At 37.1% G+C, this 20,006-nt stretch overlaps 6 protein-coding genes and 1 long non-coding RNA gene across 8 annotated transcripts; 1 reads left to right on the top strand and 6 right to left on the bottom strand.

Moving 5' to 3' along the window:
- Positions 1-181: 181 nt before the first annotated feature.
- LOC108862514 (probable protein phosphatase 2C 33) lies at positions 182-3,200 on the bottom strand. Its single transcript, XM_018636672.2, has 6 exons — positions 2,438-3,200; positions 1,935-2,328; positions 1,373-1,750; positions 1,163-1,280; positions 863-1,086; positions 182-783 (listed from the first exon to the last, which is right to left on the bottom strand). The coding sequence occupies exons 2-6, from the start codon at positions 2,187-2,189 to the stop codon at positions 382-384; spliced, it is 1,377 nt and encodes a 458-aa protein (XP_018492174.2). The 5' UTR covers positions 2,190-2,328; positions 2,438-3,200; the 3' UTR covers positions 182-381.
- A 707-nt stretch (positions 3,201-3,907) lies between these two features.
- On the bottom strand, positions 3,908-7,198 carry LOC108862513 (histidine--tRNA ligase, cytoplasmic). The gene is made up of 6 exons (XM_018636671.2): positions 5,814-7,198; positions 5,555-5,734; positions 5,222-5,479; positions 4,717-5,130; positions 4,501-4,632; positions 3,908-4,401 (listed from the first exon to the last, which is right to left on the bottom strand). The coding sequence occupies exons 1-6, from the start codon at positions 7,098-7,100 to the stop codon at positions 4,096-4,098; spliced, it is 2,577 nt and encodes an 858-aa protein (XP_018492173.2). The 5' UTR covers positions 7,101-7,198; the 3' UTR covers positions 3,908-4,095.
- Positions 7,199-7,783: 585 nt separating this feature from the next.
- On the bottom strand, positions 7,784-8,913 carry LOC108861877 (putative 4-hydroxy-4-methyl-2-oxoglutarate aldolase 2). Its single transcript, XM_018635851.2, has 3 exons — positions 8,760-8,913; positions 8,463-8,665; positions 7,784-8,221 (listed from the first exon to the last, which is right to left on the bottom strand). The coding sequence occupies exons 2-3, from the start codon at positions 8,644-8,646 to the stop codon at positions 7,905-7,907; spliced, it is 501 nt and encodes a 166-aa protein (XP_018491353.1). The 5' UTR covers positions 8,647-8,665; positions 8,760-8,913; the 3' UTR covers positions 7,784-7,904.
- A 122-nt stretch (positions 8,914-9,035) lies between these two features.
- On the bottom strand, positions 9,036-11,269 carry LOC108861876 (isopentenyl-diphosphate Delta-isomerase II, chloroplastic). Its single transcript, XM_056986310.1, has 6 exons — positions 10,998-11,269; positions 10,484-10,539; positions 10,035-10,126; positions 9,802-9,904; positions 9,570-9,707; positions 9,036-9,473 (listed from the first exon to the last, which is right to left on the bottom strand). The coding sequence occupies exons 1-6, from the start codon at positions 11,180-11,182 to the stop codon at positions 9,223-9,225; spliced, it is 825 nt and encodes a 274-aa protein (XP_056842290.1). The 5' UTR covers positions 11,183-11,269; the 3' UTR covers positions 9,036-9,222.
- A 757-nt stretch (positions 11,270-12,026) lies between these two features.
- On the bottom strand, positions 12,027-13,435 carry LOC108862237 (tyrosine-protein phosphatase DSP3). Of its 2 annotated transcripts, XM_018636301.2 has the most exons (5): positions 13,151-13,435; positions 12,950-13,043; positions 12,818-12,875; positions 12,696-12,739; positions 12,027-12,569 (listed from the first exon to the last, which is right to left on the bottom strand). In XM_018636301.2, the coding sequence occupies exons 1-5, from the start codon at positions 13,321-13,323 to the stop codon at positions 12,306-12,308; spliced, it is 633 nt and encodes a 210-aa protein (XP_018491803.1). In that variant the 5' UTR covers positions 13,324-13,435; the 3' UTR covers positions 12,027-12,305. The 2 variants fall into 2 exon arrangements, with proteins under 2 accessions (XP_018491803.1, XP_056842199.1); XM_056986219.1 differs by having other exon boundaries at positions 12,696-12,875.
- An 812-nt stretch (positions 13,436-14,247) lies between these two features.
- On the bottom strand, positions 14,248-16,875 carry LOC108860763 (receptor-like kinase LIP2). Its single transcript, XM_018634615.2, has 5 exons — positions 16,580-16,875; positions 16,325-16,488; positions 15,923-16,112; positions 15,436-15,833; positions 14,248-15,358 (listed from the first exon to the last, which is right to left on the bottom strand). The coding sequence occupies exons 1-5, from the start codon at positions 16,665-16,667 to the stop codon at positions 14,507-14,509; spliced, it is 1,692 nt and encodes a 563-aa protein (XP_018490117.2). The 5' UTR covers positions 16,668-16,875; the 3' UTR covers positions 14,248-14,506.
- Positions 16,876-18,697: 1,822 nt separating this feature from the next.
- LOC130495107 (uncharacterized) lies at positions 18,698-19,563 on the top strand. Its single transcript, XR_008934381.1, has 2 exons — positions 18,698-19,194; positions 19,287-19,563. It is a non-coding gene; the product is annotated as an uncharacterized LOC130495107 (long non-coding RNA).
- The last annotated feature ends 443 nt before the right edge of the window (positions 19,564-20,006 follow it).

Raw genomic sequence — 20,006 nt, 5'->3', positions numbered from 1 at the left:
AGTGTTCTTTTTAATTGATCGCTAGAGATAATATGTTCGTTTTGTTTACACACTTATGATCATCATGTTTGTTCTGTTTACACACTTATGATCATTTAACTTTCTAATTAATTTGTCAGTAAGAAATGTAGTACAGCTTTGATTTATTTTGTATAACGATTGATTAAGAAAGTTAGTTCCATAGTGTAAGAACCGGTAATCATAACAATCTCAAAAAAAAAAAAAAACAATATGAATGCACAATCTCATATTATGGAACAAAAAAGGAAAAGAATAAGAGATCAAATGTAGAAACGTGAGAACGAAGGAAAAAAGTCGCAATCTCTCCTGGATTTTTTATCTGATTATGATTCTTTCTTCACCTCAAACTCTCCTTTCTTTTCACTTTCCAGGCACAAATCTTGGCAAGTTCAAAAGTGTATTAACTCTTGCAACACCTTCTAGTGCAGAATACTCTGTTCCATGCTCTGTACCCATATTATCCTCTTCTTTTTTCAGCCTCTCAGCTTCGTTTTCATCAAGAGCAATCTCTTTACTCGTCCTGACACTAGTACCGCTTTTTACTCCTATTTCATCATCATTGTCAGAAGCTGTAGATAAGGCGTTTGTGTTGTTAGAGTCTAGATACAAGCAAACCGCAGCACAGTCATCGACTTTGGAGGTCGGGTATTTGTATCTCCAAACTCTAACCGCAGACTCAACTATAGCTTTTGCCGCAGAGGAACGTGATGGTGATGAAGCTACAATCCCCACTACTTCTTCATTTGACAGTACATCCCATATCTATCACACAAACATAATAACATATTAAACATGTGAAACAAAAAAAAATAATAATAAATGTATCCAAGATTTTTATTACCCCATCTGAAGCCAAGACAATAAACTCATCTTTTTCGGTTAATCTACGGAATGATACATCAGGGACAGAGATTAGACCAAAGTTTTTCAGACAAAAGTCACCGAAAGCACGTGCCATTGCAAGTCCAGGTGAGTCACAGTTTGGCAGCCAAACTCTACAAACTTCAGGTTCATCTCTAAGCGCAAACACACGTCCTCGGCACTTTTTTATTCTCTCTTCCTCAGCTGCAAAGCCAATAAAAAGTAATTAAAATTAATAGGATCCATCATGCATCCACAAGGACTAGATTATCATTCAAACCTGGGAGATTTGGTTTGAGATCCACAGTTAGTTGAACAGCAACAAGACCATTTTCACCGTTTCTTGTCCCCATCACAGCTCTAGAGTCCCCAACATTTCCAACAACTAGATACTCACCCTACAATAGAGAGCATAGAGACAGTACTTGTAAGAGTGAACTACGCTAAAAGACTTTTTTTTTTAAAACACAACAAGCCCAATTGACCATACATGTTTGATCAAAGTCACAGCTGTTGTACCACTGCAGAAACAGTCAACGCTTCCATTGAATATAAGTTCTCTGTCCACAACTTTGAAAGCCTTGAGAAACGCCTCTTTCAGAGTTTGAAACAATTCAGAATCCGTGTTCTCCTCCTCCTCCATGTCGACAGATGGCTTAGGTTCTTCCTCAGCAGCATCTTCAGAGTTGTTGGAATTATTGACGGTGCTGATGGGCTTTAGAGAACCTTCAACTGGTACTTTAGCTTCCCAATAAGCACTTAATTTAATAGGAAGATTGTCTCTGACTGTTTTTGCAACCATATGACCATATGGACCATGCCCATCAAACACTCCACAGAAGATTGTATCTGTCCTTGAACCAAAGTTCTGCGCACAAAAACTATAATCAATCAGAATCATTCTCCTGGATCAGTAAAGAAAACCTGCTGATTCTAAGCATAGCAGAACCTAATCAATGTTATTCTAAAGCATTTACTAGTTACATCAAAGCAAGTGGAGAAACAACAGAACCCATAAGAACCATAACAAAGACATATTGATTCAAACTGACCTCCCAAACAACCATGGCATCTTGGTTAGGCCCTTTCTTGCCTTGTTGAGTGAAGATACAAGCAACCTCACTTGATCCATTCAAGAACATCCGACCCGGAACCTGATGCAAGGAATCTTCTCTCCTGGAATCAAAGGAGGAGTTCCTGGAACCAAGTCTCTTCTTAGAGTTCTTCCTCTTCTTCACACCAAAGCCAGGAGAGCAAGGAGAGCCCGGTGTAGGACTCGTGCTCTCTGCAGATAAACAGGACCCCATTCTCAGGGCCCTGATTATATTAACAATGCACTCCAGACCAACTATTTTACAGTCCTCCAGCGAGAAAGATTTGAAAGCTTTAGATCCCGATTATCACTACCACAAAGAGCAATGATGATTCAACTATGGAAATAGATATCTGTAATAACAAAATTATCCCAATGATCACTATAGAGAAGAAATGATGATTCAGTATGTGTGAACAAACTTCTTTTTTTTGTCAAAAGTGTGTGAAGAAACATATATACCTTTTATTTTGGTTCCACCGACTTTTATGCAAGAACACTAATGATGAATTTAATTACTCAGCTGAGCTAGTTTTATCAAAGCTGACCAAGTAAAGGTAAGGTAAGACTTGTGGGTCTGAACCTTTTTGAGTCTTCAAGAGAAAAAAGTTTCTCTGTTTTTCTTCTTACAATTTTTTTTTAAAAAAAAAATACTCCAAAAAGGAAGAGAGATCAACGTAGATATTTTTTTTCTATTGGCACCACACAAACACACTCACAAAAAGTTTGAAGAGATGTTTTATTTATTTATAACATGAGAGAATGCATCAAACAGTGATTAAGAAAGAGACTACAAACACGAGTAACATCAAAACCCCTTTCTCTATCTAATCTCTCACTCTGTTTTTCTTCTTTGTCTGCAACCAATGAAAAAAGAAGAAAATGACTGAAAAAAAAATTAACACCTACAGAAAGAATCAAACCTTTTTAATCGAATTCGAGCTGAAAAGGTCACTCACCAGGAGACTGATCAATCAAAACGTAGGAAGATCTCAGGCTTAGATTCAAACGGGCAAGTTAAAACAGAGAGACAGAAGAAAAAAAGAAAAAAAAACAGGTAACTGAGAGAGAAGATGAAATTTTGTAAAAGAGAAAGAAACGAAACCAACAACTACAAACCCGTTCTTTCTTCTTAGTAGAGAGCATAAGAGAAAGAAACAACAATGGAGATAGATGGGGTCACACTTGACTCTCAAAGCAAATACAATTCTACAAGAGAAAGAGACTTTTGTTTTCTGATGATAAATTTTATTTTATATTTTGGGCTATTTTCATATAAATGGTTTAATATTGTTTTTTTTTTCAGGCATGGTACAAATTAACGTGGGGTTGGATGGTACGTTTCTTACACAATAATAGCTTTCTGACATCCACCAAAATAAGATTTATTATAAGTTTATAACAACTGTTGCGAAATTTAATAAAAATCCATACAAGACGAGAAATAATGTTTGGTTTTAAATATGGTAATCATGTTTATTTGATTTGCTTTTGTGTAATGTATGTTATGAAAAAGATGTCAGTTTAACGAGGAAATATGATCAGTTTTGTTTTGTTAAATAGGTTAATAATGTATTTTAAAAAAGGTTAATAATGTTGTATTTAATTTTTGACAGGAAAAATCGGTTGGTTTTATTATAAAAATATAAAATGACAGAACAGAACAGTTACTTTCCATGGAACCCAGAAGTCAAATGCATACACACACATGGGTAATGAGTACAAGAAAACTGGATCCACATGTCGGTAATAAGGCATAGAATCCAACACGTATCAACTTCTTCACATTCAGCAGATCTGCAGATCAACATTTTGAAAGAAGACAACATGTGTCTCTATTTTATTTTCTACTCTCTCACTCATGAAATCCACAATCATTTTTCACTTTCTCAGTCTCATCTTCTTTTCCTTGTTTGCTTGCTCTCAATCAGATAATCAATCTCCTTTTCTGGACAAAATCATAGATTTCAGTTTAAGTGATGAATAATGAGCTAAAAGGTTTCTTGATATGGATCAACAGTCTAGGTACGGTCGATAATAGTCTATCATTTTTAAAAAAAAAGAAACTCAATACAAAAATTTAGAAAAAAAAGCAACACGACAGCCAGTGTGTGCGCGACTCAGAGACGCTTCAACAATTCGGCAACGAAACTGTCTCTAGGAACATCTTTAACCTCCTCCTTACTTCCCTCCACCACCTTCTTCAATGTCACGACACCTCCACTGAGTTCATTTTTGCCCACAACCACCATCCAAGGGATCCCTGAACTCTTTGCACGATCAAAATGCTTTGTCTGCCTTTTCGTCACAAGATACTCTGCATTGATATCAGCTTCCCACAACATACTAGCCAGTTCCGCAGCTTCCCCTAGCTTATTATCCTCCATAACACTAACCAAAACCTGTGTCTCCGTAGCTCGAACAGCCTCAATTCATAGCAAAAACAAAAACAAAGTTCACTAAACCAATCTTTTGGATTTAAGGACAACAACAAAAAAGAGCATAAGACTTGGGAAGCAAGTTACCTGTTTCTGTTGCTCTTCCATTATGTTAAACACTCGCTCAATCCCCAAGCTCATACCAACCGCAGGTACTTGCTTTGATCCAAACATTCCTATAAGGTTATCATACCTCCCACCAGCAGCAATTGATCCAACCTGCAGACAAGAAGAACCTTTCATTCATATACTTCTTTCCAATTGAATTTGCAAGAAACAACTAGCAGGACAATATTTTTCTACCTCAGCTCCAATACAAACGGCTTCAAAGATGACACCTGTGTAGTAATCAAGACCTCTAGCTAGACTTAGATCAAAGACTATTCTGTGACTGCACTTTGACCTCTCCAGAGCTTCAAACATTATACTCAACTCATCAAGAGCTTCTTTTGATGAGTTGTTTGCTAGAAACTCGCTCCCTTCTTGTCTCAGTTTAGACAATAGCTCCATGGGAGCTCCTTTCTCCTTGACAAAGCTACCAATTCTGTCCGCAATCTCTGAAGACAAACCCTTCTCCTCCACCATCTCTTTCTTCACTTGCTCAAATGATTGCTTGTCTAACTTATCAATACTCGAGCAGATGGTTCTGAATTTCTCAGCTGGTACTCCACATATCTCCAACATCCCATCAAGCAACTTTCTGTGGTTCAGTTTCACCTATTTTGGCAAAACAAGAAAAAAAAAAATAACCTAAGCAAGAAGAAAACAAACGAGTAAATTATCAAGGCCTTGGGATAAAGTTTATTACCGCATAATCTCCTATCTCCAGTTTATCAAGAAGCTCAGTTAGAATCTTGACAACTTCGAAATCAGGTCCCATCGGTTCAGACAGACCAGCGATATCAAAATCACATTGATAGAACTCTCTGTATCTCCCTTTAGATGGATTATCTCTTCTGTACACCTTTGCTATTTGGTATCTTTTGAATGATGCGATACCATTCATAGCCACGTACCGTGCAAAAGGGACGGTTAAATCATATCTTAATGAACAAAGCTCTCCACCCTGGAGTTAATTAACCCACATGAGCATGAAATTTAACATCATTATCTGCAAAGAAAAAAGAGATATGGAGTTTACCTGATCAGCAATGTCATAGATCAGCTTTGAGTCTTCTCCGTACTTTCCCATGAGAGTCTCTCTCAGCTCAAAAACAGGAGTGTCAAGCGCAGTTGCACCATGCTTCTTGAAAACGTTTTGTATGATTGAGAATGCTTTTTCTCTCACTATCATTTGCTCTTTTGCGAAATCTCTAGTACCCTGTCAAAATATCAAACAAATGAGAAATAATAAAGACTCAAAAGGCCTAATGTTTTGATGATGAGATCTCACAGTTTACCTTTGGAAGCTTGGGAAGTCTCCTGTTTTCATTACTTTCAACAATCTCTTTCACTTTAAACAACAAGATATCAAAACCCTGACCCTCAGGATTAAAAAGACTCAAGATTTGCTCCACCTGGTCACCACCACTTTCACTCACCAATCTCTCTTTGATAAACTGTATAACTACGCTTGTCCCCTTCCCCAAAGCTGCTTTCTTCTCGTTCTTCTTTTTCTTCTTATCGCTCTTTGCCTCCTCTTTGTCGGCATCTCCACTTTTGTCTCCTCCAGAAAGTACAAAGAAAGCACCAGCTGCTTCCAAACCAAAGATTCTCCACACAATCCCTAGACACTCATTCAACTTATGCGCAAATCTGCACTGATCCTCTTCAACGAGACAAGACTTATAACAACTCTTGAGATTCTCATACTCAACACAACTCTTTTCCAACAGCAGTTTCCTCAGCTCCTCATCCCCAACGGACTCAAAACACAGCTTAGCACGAAGAAACGAACACTCTCCCAAGCTCTTAATCGACATAGACAAAGCTAACAACGTCGTCCCCAAAGCCTCACCAACTCCAGAGTTACCAGACCCAGTCTTACCTCCTTTAACACCAGAGTTCAACTCAACACGAGCATCCGAGTGAACACTCCTGACAACCTCTCTAAACTTCCCGTGAATCCTCGGAATCTTCGAAACCTCTTCAACCTCAACTTTCCCCACAGCTTTAGACCCATTAAGCAAAACCTTAAGATCACCAGCGACACTAATAGCATCTTTATTACCAAACCCATCTCCAGAATCCAACGAGCTAAACGAAGAGACATCACCTTTCGTAGCCTCGCAGCTCAAAGCAGCAACAGAGTCAACAATCTGTGACAAAGCCGTTGACTTGTGATCTATAACAGAACACACTCCAACCAACGAAGCACAAGACTTCTCCAACACGACATTCTCACCTTCCGTCACTTCAACCTCACCACCCAAATCGAAAGTCTCGTCCTTTGAGTTCAGAATCTCGAGAATCTTAACCGGGAGAACAGACCGAACCGAACCGGAGTTGGACAGGAGAAGCTTGTTTAAGAGCACGGCGAGAGAAGCTCGGGTCTCTTCGTTGGTTAGGCCTTGAGGGATGCCAAAGGAGCTTCTTTTGATCAGTGGGAGGGGTTTAGTGGTGAATCTCTCGATGGCGGAAGAGTCGATTCGTACGTTGGCGAGGCCGGAAGCGATCTTGTAGACGGAGGAAGAGGAAAAGGAAGATCCTTTCCCCCCGAGAGTAATCGTCGTTCTCTCCGCCGCCATTATGTTGAAGAGCAAAGCACGAGAGGTTTGGTTTGGTTTGATTTGATAGATGGAAACGAAACGCTGTTTAGGGTTCTGTAGAATTAGAGTGTATGGGGCGGGCGATGGCCGATGAGTAAAGTTATTAATATTTTTTTTCTAAATTTTATGACATATTTCTGTTCTTTTAAAAAAAAAAACATATTTCTAAACCATCTATTTTTATCATAATAGGATCTATATATTCCTTTTGGATTAAGAAAATTAATGTTTAAGGATGTTAGCACATATTAACAAAGTTAAATATATATATATTAATCTATTAGCTTTTGTTAGTTTTATTTGTTTCTTGATAAAATTTTATTATTTAGATTTTAGATTTTAATATATGTTTTAATTTTAAATAACATGTATTTTAATTAAAATCAAAATATTATGAATATAAAAAGAAAAGATAAAACATCAATTTTTGTATACAAAAAATAATAATATTCTTCTTTGAGTTTCATAAATTTTATGGATTTCACCTCATAAACAAATTTCAACTGTCTTTCGTTCTCAGTATTCACATCTTGCTCTCATCCAATAGGTTTTCATCAGAGTTTGATTAACCCCAAGGCTCCACTTATGAAAAAAAAAAAAAAAACCCAAAGGAAGAAACGCAGTTTAAACTGAACGCGCGATTGGGAAGGTGAAAAAAAAAAAAGAGAAACGTTTTCTTCATTATTACCACAAAACGACAAAAAGATGCAATTTTTACCGACAAAGCTTTCCTTCAACATTTCAAAGTTCAAACAAATCAAGTAACACGTTCTTCCTTGGTCTCTAAACCGATAGTTCGATATGAGAAACAAGGATACCATCGGTATCTGCATAAAGCCACTCGCCATCGCAAATCCTAGTGCCTGCTATGTTGAGAGGGACTCTCTGTTCACCGAGTCCTTTCTTACTAGCCTTTATGGGATGAGAAGCCAAAGCTCTCACCCCAATGTCGCAACCGTTGATCTCGTCAACGTCTCTGATGCAGCCGTTTACTATGATCCCCGCCCATCCGTTGTTCTGAGCTTGTACTACTGGGTTTCCTCCGAGTATAGCACAGCGTAAACTTCCTCCACCATCCACCACAAGTACTCTTCCATTGCCTGTTTTTGAGGTTTCAACAACATCAGTGAGCTTTTGTTTGTGAAAGATACAGAGAACATATTGATTTATTGTAAACATCAGGTATAGATTTCTATGTTATAAAGATAAGCTTCTAAATCATGCTCAAATGATCCTAATTAAGACAGCTTTTATAATATCTCTTTGATGTCTCTCTACGAATAAAGCCTTTTAGAAATCTTTAAAGCAGGAAGAAAGAAATGAATATATATATATATATACCTTTCTCTTCGAGAAACTGACGGATCAAGCCATTGTCTTCAAACACTTTGACAGTAACAACAGGACCTGAGAATATTTGACGACGACCGTAAATTTGGAAAGAGGGTTGCAGAGCTCGGAGCTGACCACTACGGATCAGATCTTGATTCGCGTCACAAACTTCTGCAGTGGTCACAAACGCCATCTCTCTCCTTCTAACCTGCCTGTATTATGATCAAAACAAAGGTATAAATCTAGAGAGGGGCTGATTAGATCACACAACAAAAGGGAATTAGATCGAATCTCGTTTCATTTTACCTGAAATAGAAGAAACTCGGATGAAGAGAAGAAAACTCTCTGTCTGTCTGTCTGTGTGGTCAAGTATCAGAGAGATGGATGGTGGAAGTGAGAGATTTTATAAAAGGAGAACAAACAAACAAACAGACAACAGCACTCGCTTTGGTCATAAACTATTGATTTTTTATGTAAAGCAGCCTGAAAAAGGAATCTTTGCTTTTCCTTTCTCTGTTTCGACTCTGTTTCCTTTGCTTTCATTTTATGGCTTTATGCTCTTTCTGCGTTTTACCATCTCAGTAACAATGTAAAATTCAAACTTCGATTATTGAAAGATAATTCATAAATCCAAATTTGAAAAAAAAAAAAAAAAACTTCAGTGCGTGACTTACTTGGAATATCTAAAAGTCTCGCAACAAAAATATAAAAAACAGAGATAAAAAAACAGAGAGGTTATCCAAAAAAAAAAAACTTAGGGAAGAAGAGTTCAGAGCTTGTGAATGGTTTTCATGTCTACAGCTTCACTCAGAGTCCCTTTCTCAACATGATCCCACCACTTCATCAAGAAGTTATCCACCACCAATCTGAACCATGGAGATAGTTTCAGACCTTCCTCCCCTGCATCTGCTCTCTTCACCAGCTCCTTCAGCTCTTCCCTGCTCACATACTTGATATCTGCTACTTCATCTGGATTTGGTTGAACCTTAACATCCCTCACAATGAACAGTAAGTAGTCCACTGCAACAAGGAAGAAGGCCAATAAAACAAACAAAAGAACATTAATGTTCCATCATATGAAGGTCAGGAAGAGTATCAGAGGAAAATGATAATTACGTTCGTGCTCTCCCCATTTGCCATCAGAAGGAGCCTTGTAAAGCATACGTCCCAGAGGAGTGAACTCATCGACTGGTACATCTTCAGCTACAATACCGAGCTCGTCAAGAAGCTTTCTCTGTGCAGCATTCCTCACACCTAAGAATGAGTATGAACCAGACAGTAAGGTCAGTAGTCAAGTGAAGCTTTACAATTTGCTGCATACTGAATCGTTAGCCCAGAGGATACCAACCGAGAGTATTTTCCTCGATAAGCTCAGATTCACGGTAAAGAGGATGGCTGCAACAAGTGTTTGTCCACACTAGAGGGAAGGTCACCTTTGCTTTCGACCTTTGCTGTTCAAATTAAAAAAAAAAAAAAAAAAAAGAGAAGGAAGTTCAGTAGGATGACATATGAGGGAGCTTATTAAGACCCAGCAACCATCTATAAACACGAGAGAATAGCCACAACCAAATGCAAAATTACCTGGAGAAGCAAGTCATAGTTGGAGTTGAATAAAAATACACTAAAAGCCCTGTGAAGCAGATTCTTAGCTTCAATATTTTCCATCAGATGACCTGCATATTTATTTAAAGGCAACAGAAACTTAAATACTGCCATCCTCTATCACTTCAGTATGAGTGATACGCCAACTAAAGCCAAGCGAGTTCTTTAAAACATATTCCAGCAGCAAGCAACATCTTTTATTCGTCTATTTACTATATATATTCAACAAGACTCAGAACTTGCAATTTCCTTACAGAAAATTATCCTTGTCTGTGGTTAAAATTGGGCTGCAAGAAACAAAGTGTCCCTTATACGCTTAAAGAGAGAAGGATAATCCATTGTTGATGCAACTAAGTTCAAAGAAGCACCATGAACTTACAACGGAAAACAATAAGAGAAAGGAGGAGAATCTAACCAAGTTCACTTACAATTATATTTGCTGTCATGCCCCACAACACGATCAGTTTCGTCAACAAGAATGCATCTGCAAGCAAAAGACACAGACAATGAAGAAATGAATCGTTAAAATTAAGATAAAAGAGAGATCGTATAAGATTCTTGTACTGCGCATCAAACAAAGGGAATTATTTCAACCATCAAAAAAAGAAATTAAAAGCGAACAAAGACATATATACATTCAAAAAAGAATCCATCCATTATGGACCAAACACCTGAGAAACAGCATAGCCTAACTTGACTATATGTTCCTCCCAAAACTGTCACATCTTTCTTACAAGACACTGAACCATCATTATTGTTATTATTTACATCGAAGCCAACAAATCAATAGAGCAATGTTCCTGAACCATAGCTAAATAAAAAAAAACTCCAATTCCTATAAACAAAGTTCGTTACTTTATTCTTCTATTCTGTTTCTCTCAGCAACCTAACAAAAAGGGTTCAATTTTAGGCAAAACCCCACTAAGTAAGAGGAAGACTTACTCGTCTTCGAACATGAGGCGTCTCTGAACAGCATCCATTCCAGCATCTGTCATTGTGGTAGTACCGGAGAAAGCTCGAAAAGTCGGTAACTTTCTCTGAGAAACGGATCGGAGAGATGACGGAGGGAGATGGGAGAGAGATCTGAGGCGAATCAATGGGAAATTAAATAAAGAAGAAGCAGACATTTGGTGGTGTGCATGTGGTTCATCTCATCTCTCTCTCACTCACTGTTGCGTTTCCCCTTCTTTCTCCGTTTTGTTTTTACTTAATGTCCACCACCATTACCATGTACCTCTCCCCATCCTATAACACCCTCCTCATAAAATAAAAGCGGATAAGATTTTGTTCCTATTTAATTAATAAGGGTTTAGTTTTTGTTAAAGTTTGTTATCCTGAGGGGCTCTATTTGCAAATTAGTGTATCTGTGTGTTTTGTTCATGAAGTCAAGAGAGGATGTTGGAACTGTTAGATGAGTTATTCTTGACCAAGTTTTGTTATATATTTGATTATCATTTCAGTTGTGGTAACACTAACATATACCACTTGTTCATCTGTCCTAACTTGCTGACTCGATCACGTTGAGACTGATAATGGTAATAAAAAGCAGATATGTAATAACTAATATCTTTCTACATTCACCTTTTTCTTCTTGTTTTTCTCTATTAACGTGTAAGATTAGGTGTAAAGACACCGTCACAGATAAACAGATTATGACTTCCTTTAGTTAAAGAATGCTAAACAAATTGGTGAATCTTTAGTTATCTTTAATTAGAGAATACTTTTCTTAGTACTTTTCTTAATATATAGTCAGAAACCTTGTCCTGCAAGCGCAGCGCACATGTCATTAATAGGAAGATGACTCGATACTCCTTACCTCCTCTGTTTTTCCTTTTCCAATAAGGACTTTTCAAAAACTAAAGTCTTGCCCTTTTGCATCTAGAAAAGTTCGTTGAAGTTTCAACATAAGCCACAAATGTTTTTGTTTTTTTAATTTGCAACCTTTGTCCTAACACATAGTGGTCGAAAATGTAGTGTAGTAATCTTTAATTTTATAATAATAATGGTAATGGCTACTATAATGACAAGTTAAACATAAAAGGTAAAGTAACTTAGGCATTAGTGGTCATGGAGTTAATTGACCTCTCATGCATCACACTATCTAATGAAGAGTAACGTTTCTGTACAATTCTGTTGCTAAAACATATCAAACCACTGTTTATGAATCTTGACATAGACTAACTTATCATCCTATGAATGGCGTCTCAAGTTAAAACCTGAACCATGTCCCCACTTGGTTAGCTCTCATTTTCAAACTTTAGCAGCCTGAGGTTTGGGCGTCTGGACATTTTCTTCTTCATGGAGCAACCTTTTCCTCTTAAATCCATAACCGTGATAACGATACATAATGCTCAATAGACATTGCCTCAAGCTCAGGGTATCAAAGGCCTCAATGAAATTCATATCCCTTTGTCTCCACTTGACACCAGCGTTCTTCTGGTATTCCTCGAGAACCGACGATAAACACCAGCTCTGAACTTTTCTTAAGCATCCCACCAAACAACCTGTTCTATGCTGCATTCAATAAATTGAGTTCACCAAAACCCATTAGTGTCTTGTATATCTAACTAATCTCATAAAGGATATGTCCAAAGAGGAATAAAGGGGGTTGAATTGAATGAATATTATTATTATTATTACCTTTCCGGCTTTGCAGTGTATGAGAATGGGATGGTTTCTTACATCTAAAAGATGAAAACAAGACAAGTTAAGACTCATGAAAACCAGAAGACTTTTGGTGTTTTGAGTGTTGGATTCCTTACCAACTAAGACTTTGAGAGCATCCAAAACTGTATCTTTTGGCATGGGAGTTGGAGGATCCTGCCAAAATCATAATCTTCTATAAGAAATCAACAGTGGCTCAAAGAGAGATTGGTAATTAACAGAAACGCCACCGTTTTGCCTTCGATTCCAAATTGGAAAAGCTTAATGTTGTTAGCCTCAAGAAACTTGAGATTCTCCTCTGGGTATGGTTCAGGACAAAGATAGCTGTTTTGGTGAAACAACAAACGAAAAGGAACGGTTTTTATAATTGGGAAAACAATCAAAACAGTATAATTGAAGAGAGAGAGAAAAAAAAAAGCAATCGTGTTTACATGATGGAACGAAGATTTAGGGTAGTGAGGAAACCGAAATTCTCCGGTTTAGGAAACCCGGATCGGTAAATCCCGTCTTCAACCATCGAGAAATTCGACGGCGCAACTAAAACACCACCACCGTCGACGTGATCATCCGCCGCTTCCATTATCAAACACATTTTGAGGATCATAAGAGAAACAGAGCAAATAATTGATTTTTGAGAGAGAAGAAAGGATCCTCCTTTCCTTTTATAGGAGGAGGAGACTTGCAAAGAAAAATGAAAAAGACTCTTCAGATTTGTTACAGATTCCTTCCTTCTTCCCTATTTGGCTAAAACCTCCTTTAAAGGGCTTTAGGGTGGACCCCACTGGAATCTCTAGGATCTTGACACGTGTCGTATCTTCTGCTGTTCGTTAGATCTCCCTCATCACAGCTGACTATTCTTACGAACCTTTAATTTGCGTCAATACTGTGATATTTTTAAATTGAAGAAGAACCAAGAAAATTCTCTTATTCGAAGTGGTTGAACTCGGATCAAAAATAGTCGTAGAATCACGATTTTTTTAAAAAATAAAAAACTTGAGTGGTCTCATTAAAATCTTATTCTATAGACTATTGACAATTGTCGTTGACAAGGAAAAAAAATACTCAGTGAGATATTCACAAATAGGATAGGGGATAATGAATATTTACGTTCCTGTTCTTTCCTTTGTTTGCAGGATAATCTAATCTTGCTTATACCCATAGACTAAGATTCATGATTAGTAAGGTTCAGATACATGTCATTAATCACAAATAGGATAGGGGGGATGATAAATGTTTATAACCTTATTTGTATCAGTTTACTATCTTATTTAGTATATATCTAAATTGAGAATCTGTTTCTTTCCCTTTTCTTGCTAATAGTTATAGCTAAGATCATAAGATTTATACTTAGGTTTTGGTTATTTAACATTTGTTTCTGTTTAAACTGCTAATTGATTTACTATTTAAAGAAAGCACAATATTTTATAAAATGCTTTTATCAGTCTGCATACATTTAAAAAAAAAAAGATATGTAATTTTTTGTCTATTGTTATGTTTTTTCAAGCACATTATAAAACATAAAAGAGAATTGAAAAAAAAATGAGTTTTTCTCAATCATATAATTTGAGTTGTACATGACTACATGCTGTTATTTTGTTTATTAATCCAATACATCTTCATCATATATAAAGAGATATGGTTATAAACTTGTTAAAAAAAGCTTGAACATGTATATAATATTTTCAAATGAGAGTTTTCCCCTCAAAATTTAATTTGATAGTTAGCTTCAAAGGATGAATAACAATCCTAAAGAAAGTTTCAATCTTCAATAGCATCACTCTCAAGCGCTATTGTTCAGTATGGTGCAAAGAAGCTCCATTTTCATCTTCAAAAGAACCAACTTCAACCTCTGATTTTACACGTTGCAAAGAGACTTCATTGTCTTCATCTCCTGAACCATCATCATCAAAGTAAACGCTTTGACTATCATCAGTTTTTGAGCTTTGCATGTGCTCGAGATGAGTATGATCTTCCTCTTTCTCTTCCTCCTTAGGCAAATCATCCTGCTCTTTGTTGCTCTCATAGCCCGAAGAGATGCTTCCTCCATCATCTGATTTTTGGCTGCTTTTACTGCTTAGCCTCTCATCATTCATTTCCACGTCTTCCCAACTATATCGATACTTTATCTTCAAGCTCTGCGCCTTGTTCTTCTCATCAACAGGCTTTGGTGGTTGACATTCTTGGTCCTTTTCATGTTCATCATCTGAGTTAGAATCAGACCCATCATCAGATTCGGTCAAGCTATCTTCCTCTTCCTTCTTCTTCTTACTCTCCATCTCCTTTTCCTTGTCCATAGATGAATCTTCATTTGATGATGTACTAGACTTGTCATCTTCAGTAGATACCTCAGGAGTAGGAGACACAAGACTTGAATCATGCCGGCTCAAGGCTATAGACATGCTTTTGTCCCTGAAGGATAACATGGGAACTGCTGTGGGAATACCATCTTCTGTTGACATGGAAAGGAAGCTAAGTGCAACCATTACATCGCTTATCAAAGGACGAGCCGTTGGTTCCTCTTGCACACACATTGAAGCTATTGCAACTGCTTGGTTTAAGCCTCTTTCTGAGAACTTCTTCTTCAGAACTGGATCCACCATATCAGGATATCTCTTTGGATCCCTAAATATCGGTTGTGCCTGCGGATAAAAAAATAATAGTTCATAAAGAACCCAAAAAACATAGGAAGCTTTGTCTTTGTGGTTTGTTTATTTACCCAAGAAACTAAGTTTTGTTCATCATTAGGTTTAGTAGTATCAAGAGCTTTTCGACCAGTGATGAGTTCAAGCAACACAACTCCAAAGCTATAGACATCTGATTTCGTGGTGAGATTTCCTCCTCGGGTATACTCAGGCGCGGAGTAACCATAAGTTCCCATTACACGAGAAGATAAAGCCATCATCTTATCACCTGTCCCTGGTCCTAGCTTATGCAGGCCAAAGTCGCAGAGCTTGGGACACAAGTCATCGTCCAACAAAATGTTTGAAGCTTTTAAATCACGGTATATCACTGGTGGATCCACTTTATCGTGCAAGTATTCAAGTCCTTGCGCTGCACCATATGCTATCTGCATCCTCATTGTCCAATCCGTTGGTTCACGGTCTGGTTTTGGCTCTACATATCCAAACATCCCTAATCTCAGTTTTTTTTTCTTTTAAAAAGTTAAAAACGTGCTGAAAAAGAAACTATCTATACATATGTACCTTGAAGATGGTCTTCAAGGGTACCTCCAGAGATGAAGTCATAGACCAAAAGCCTTTGATCTCCATCGGCGCAATACCCTACAAGCTTAACAAGATTGGGATGATCAAGTTGACCTAATGACAAGACCTCAGCTTGAAACTCTTTGTTCCCATGCAATCCATGCTTGTCTAGTTGCTTTACAGCCACCACCTACACATTCCCAAAACAACAGAAATTATCACTAATCATGGTGATCACGGCCGGTCTGCATATATGCAAGTGAAGTATTGATTTACGGTTCCCAAACATAGAGCTTTAAAATTGTTTATACTAATTGCCTATAAACTTTAAAATTTTAGGACTGGCACTGATAGTTGAAACTTATTTCAAAGATTCTCAATTATAACTTTTCTGTATCAAACCTGGCCCGTAGATTTAAGGGTTCCTTTGTAAACCCTGCCGAATCCACCTTCTCCTAACAAACATTCTTGCCGGAAATTCTTTGTCGCCGTTGCTAATTCCCGGAAAGTGAATATCTTCAACGTTGTTTCTTCTGATTGCTCGGCTTCATCTGATTCTCTCCTCTCTTCAACCCAAAAAAAAAAATGTACTAAGCTTTATTACCTAACCTATAAACCACGGAACTCGAAAAGAAGGCAACGTTAGGACATGCATACCATGCAGTTTGACGTCGTTGTTGTTAGCCTCGTCGGAACTTGAAGATTTTTTACTCCTAGGCGCAGAAAAACACGGGAAGCAGTGCATTATGATCCAAATAAAAATAACTTAACGTTGTTTCGCTTAGGATTTAGAAATAGGTCGGGTCCTTCATGAAGAGTGAAGGACCGACGTAAAAGAGAAACAACACGAAAAAATCTTTGAAAAAGAGGAGGAGGAAGAAGAAAAAGGAGATAAATCAAAGCCACCAAAAATCGATGAAGAAGAATGACTTTCCGAGAAGTATGGAAAAACAATTTTTTAGATTCTTTTAATTCTCAATCTGTCAAAAATGTTTTCTCCCAAAAACATGGAGAACCATCATTTGATTTCTGTAAAATATTACTATATAGCTGTAAGAAAAATAGTTACGCTTCGATGTAAAGATATTTTCTATCAAAATTAGAAAAAAAAAGATAGATGATCCAGCTAAAAATGGAATAATCCTTTTCATAATTTAGAGATATTATTCAGCTATAAGTGGAATCTTTTTCATGATCTAAATTAATTATCCAGCTAAAATGATATTATAAATCAGCCCTAAATGATGGACTAATATTAACAATTTCTGGATTAACATAAAAGCAGTTCGTTCTACTTGTTAAACCAGCCCCCTTTCTCTGATTTTGTAAGTGTCCTTCATGCACCTTGGATTGGATATGCTCAATGGCAACTGTGAATCTATGAATCCGGGAGGCTGGAAAATGATTGTATCAACCAGCGGTAGTCAAAGATTACTGAAATAAGAGTAACATTGGGAGTTTCCTTCTCTCTTTTCTTCTTGTAATAAGTGGCTTGCCACAACTCTTGTAAACCAAAACCTTTGGTATAAATTTTAACATTTGCACCCAAAAAAAAAAAACATTGGGAGTTTCCTTGTTTGTTAATAAATCATGTTTTAAAAACACCCCACTGCTTATGCCTCAAGGAGTTGTACCTGTTCAAGGATGGAACCCTTACACTTACACCGTAAGTTGTGTCAAAAACAACACTGCTCATCTGACTTGCTTTGATATATCTTATCGCATTTTTTCTTCAGGGTCAGCTTGGCTCAGTTTCTCCTTCAGGTACTGGAAATGATCACAGCAACTACAGAAACTTGCAGCAAAACGAGTCAGGCTCCTCTGTTCCACTTGGAGGGATCTATGCATTGCAGAGTGAAAATGTCTTCCCAGAAAGACCAGGACAACCAGAATGCCAATTCTACAGGAAGACAGGAGACTGCAAATTTGGGACAGTTTGCAAGTTTCATCACCCTAGAGATAGACAACCTCCTCCTCCTGACTGTTTTCTAAGTCCCGTTGGCCTCCCTTTACGCCCTGTAAGCTGCTCAACAACTTTAGAAGAAACGCATCTTGTCAATCTTTTTCTAATGGTTTTTGTTTTCTGGATTACAGGGAGAACCGTTGTGTGTGTTCTACACTCGCTATGGAATCTGCAAATTTGGTCCAAGCTGTAAATTTCATCACCCAATGGAAGTATTTACATACGAGAACAAGGCAGATGAGGTTGTGGAAACATCAAGTGGACATTCCAGAAGAGTCTCAGTGTGGGAAACAAGACAAGCAGCTACACCAACCTCTGGTGAAGACACTACCACTGATACTACTCATGGGTGAGCGAAGAAACAAAAGAAGAGAGCTTAAACAAGCTTTGGTTTTTCAAAGAGAAATCTGTAAATTCACGTTTTTTTTTTTACATTTTAATCTGAAATATTTATAATTAATAATGTACAGAGGTGGTTATCCAACTGATCTTGATCTTTAGTTCTTGACCTTATCGCCATTGTTGTAATATTCTTCTGGTGAATAAGGTAAACATTGTGTTACCGGTTAAGGTCTGGTTTAGAATCTTGTTTTTTATACCACTTTTTGCTTTGTCTTATTTCAGTTCAACTCCCTTGAGGTTATATAGCCCAATAGAAATAAGTGCGGCCCAAATTAAATAGTAGACTAATAAAAGCACTATTTACCATTAATCCACGCCGTTTTGCCATACTCACATGACTATATAAGTTATGTTTTCGTCACTCTTTCCTTCAATATTCTTTGGGTTTCTGGCTGTGTTTGAAGCTTTGTTAACTTTGTTTTTTTTATCATACAGAAACTCTTTTACGAGATCATATACCACGTGTGGTTGTTTTTCATATGTCTTGTGCTATTCTATGTCTGAAAAATCCAACTGTTAAGTCATCTATAAAGCAAATAGGTTATTACATCTGTACCAAGTTTGTGTCGGAAGATGACAAGATTGAACATCGATCTGCACCTCCATGACAATTATCTTCTTGGAAATCTTCAATTCCATGGGGTAGATCTGTGAGGTGAACATTATCTATTCACTTGATATTGTTTTGACTTGTATATTACGAAACGACTTTTAAAAGAAGATACACAAAACAATTGGACGTGTAAATGAAGAGATAATTAACTCATGGATATATCTGCTTCGAACCTAATAACACACACAAGAACCGTCTAAACTATATGCCCAGAAGCCCACAGTAGTTGAATCTCTCATGTGTGTTTATTTATGTCCAACATTGAAGCGGGACAAAAGATTTTTACTGCTAGAGGTAATTGTACTTTTCAGGACGTCAGCTCGTGAATTTGAAAAGCAATGTTGATAATTTTGAAGTCTAATCATCACTTTTATTTGTATTTTCAGACTTTTTTTGGTCGGTTCAAATCGAATATACCAGTTTATACAGATACTGCCTAACTCTGGTATCACGTACACATATTGGACTATTATATTATTCCAGTATATTAATTCAACGCAGAAACAATGGCGCGGGGAAAAGTAAACAAACACCGACCAGGAGACGGAAGTGCGACCCAGCCTAAGTCGCACCACGCCTGCTCCAAAGTCTTTCGGTTTATATATTTATATTTTTTTAACGGTCTTTGAACTTAAAAATATATTTAATTTTATTTCGCAACGACTAGTTCTTATTCGCAGAATGAATCTCTCATACCTCCTCGACTTGAGTCCAAAAGTTCCCGTCCACTTCAAACCTGCATATTTTTTTGTCAAATATCGTATTACAAATGAAGTCTCATCAAACCTGCATACTACATTACATAAATACGTGAAACGTCATGGTCATATACAAGACTCATCAAATATCGTATTAAAATGAAGATGAACTAATATCTAATCACTTATGAAAGTAGCCAAATACCCCTAGTTTTATTTATGCTTGATAACTAGTTAGTTAATAGTATTTACAGTTGATATATTTAAAATATAAAGTATACAACTATTCAAGGGAAAACACGCGTGATTTATAAGTTTCTATTATTATATGGTTGGCACTTGCCATGATCTAAGCCTTCCTGCTTTTAAACACTTGTTTTTTAAACAAACTTTAAAAAAAAAAAAAAA

The sequence above is a fragment of the Raphanus sativus genome, chromosome 5 (assembly GCF_000801105.2).
Source record: "Raphanus sativus cultivar WK10039 chromosome 5, ASM80110v3, whole genome shotgun sequence".
In the NCBI taxonomy this organism is placed as follows: Eukaryota; Viridiplantae; Streptophyta; class Magnoliopsida; order Brassicales; family Brassicaceae; genus Raphanus; species Raphanus sativus.
Note: the sequence above shows the minus strand (reverse complement) of the source record. Positions and strands in the feature narration are given on the sequence as shown.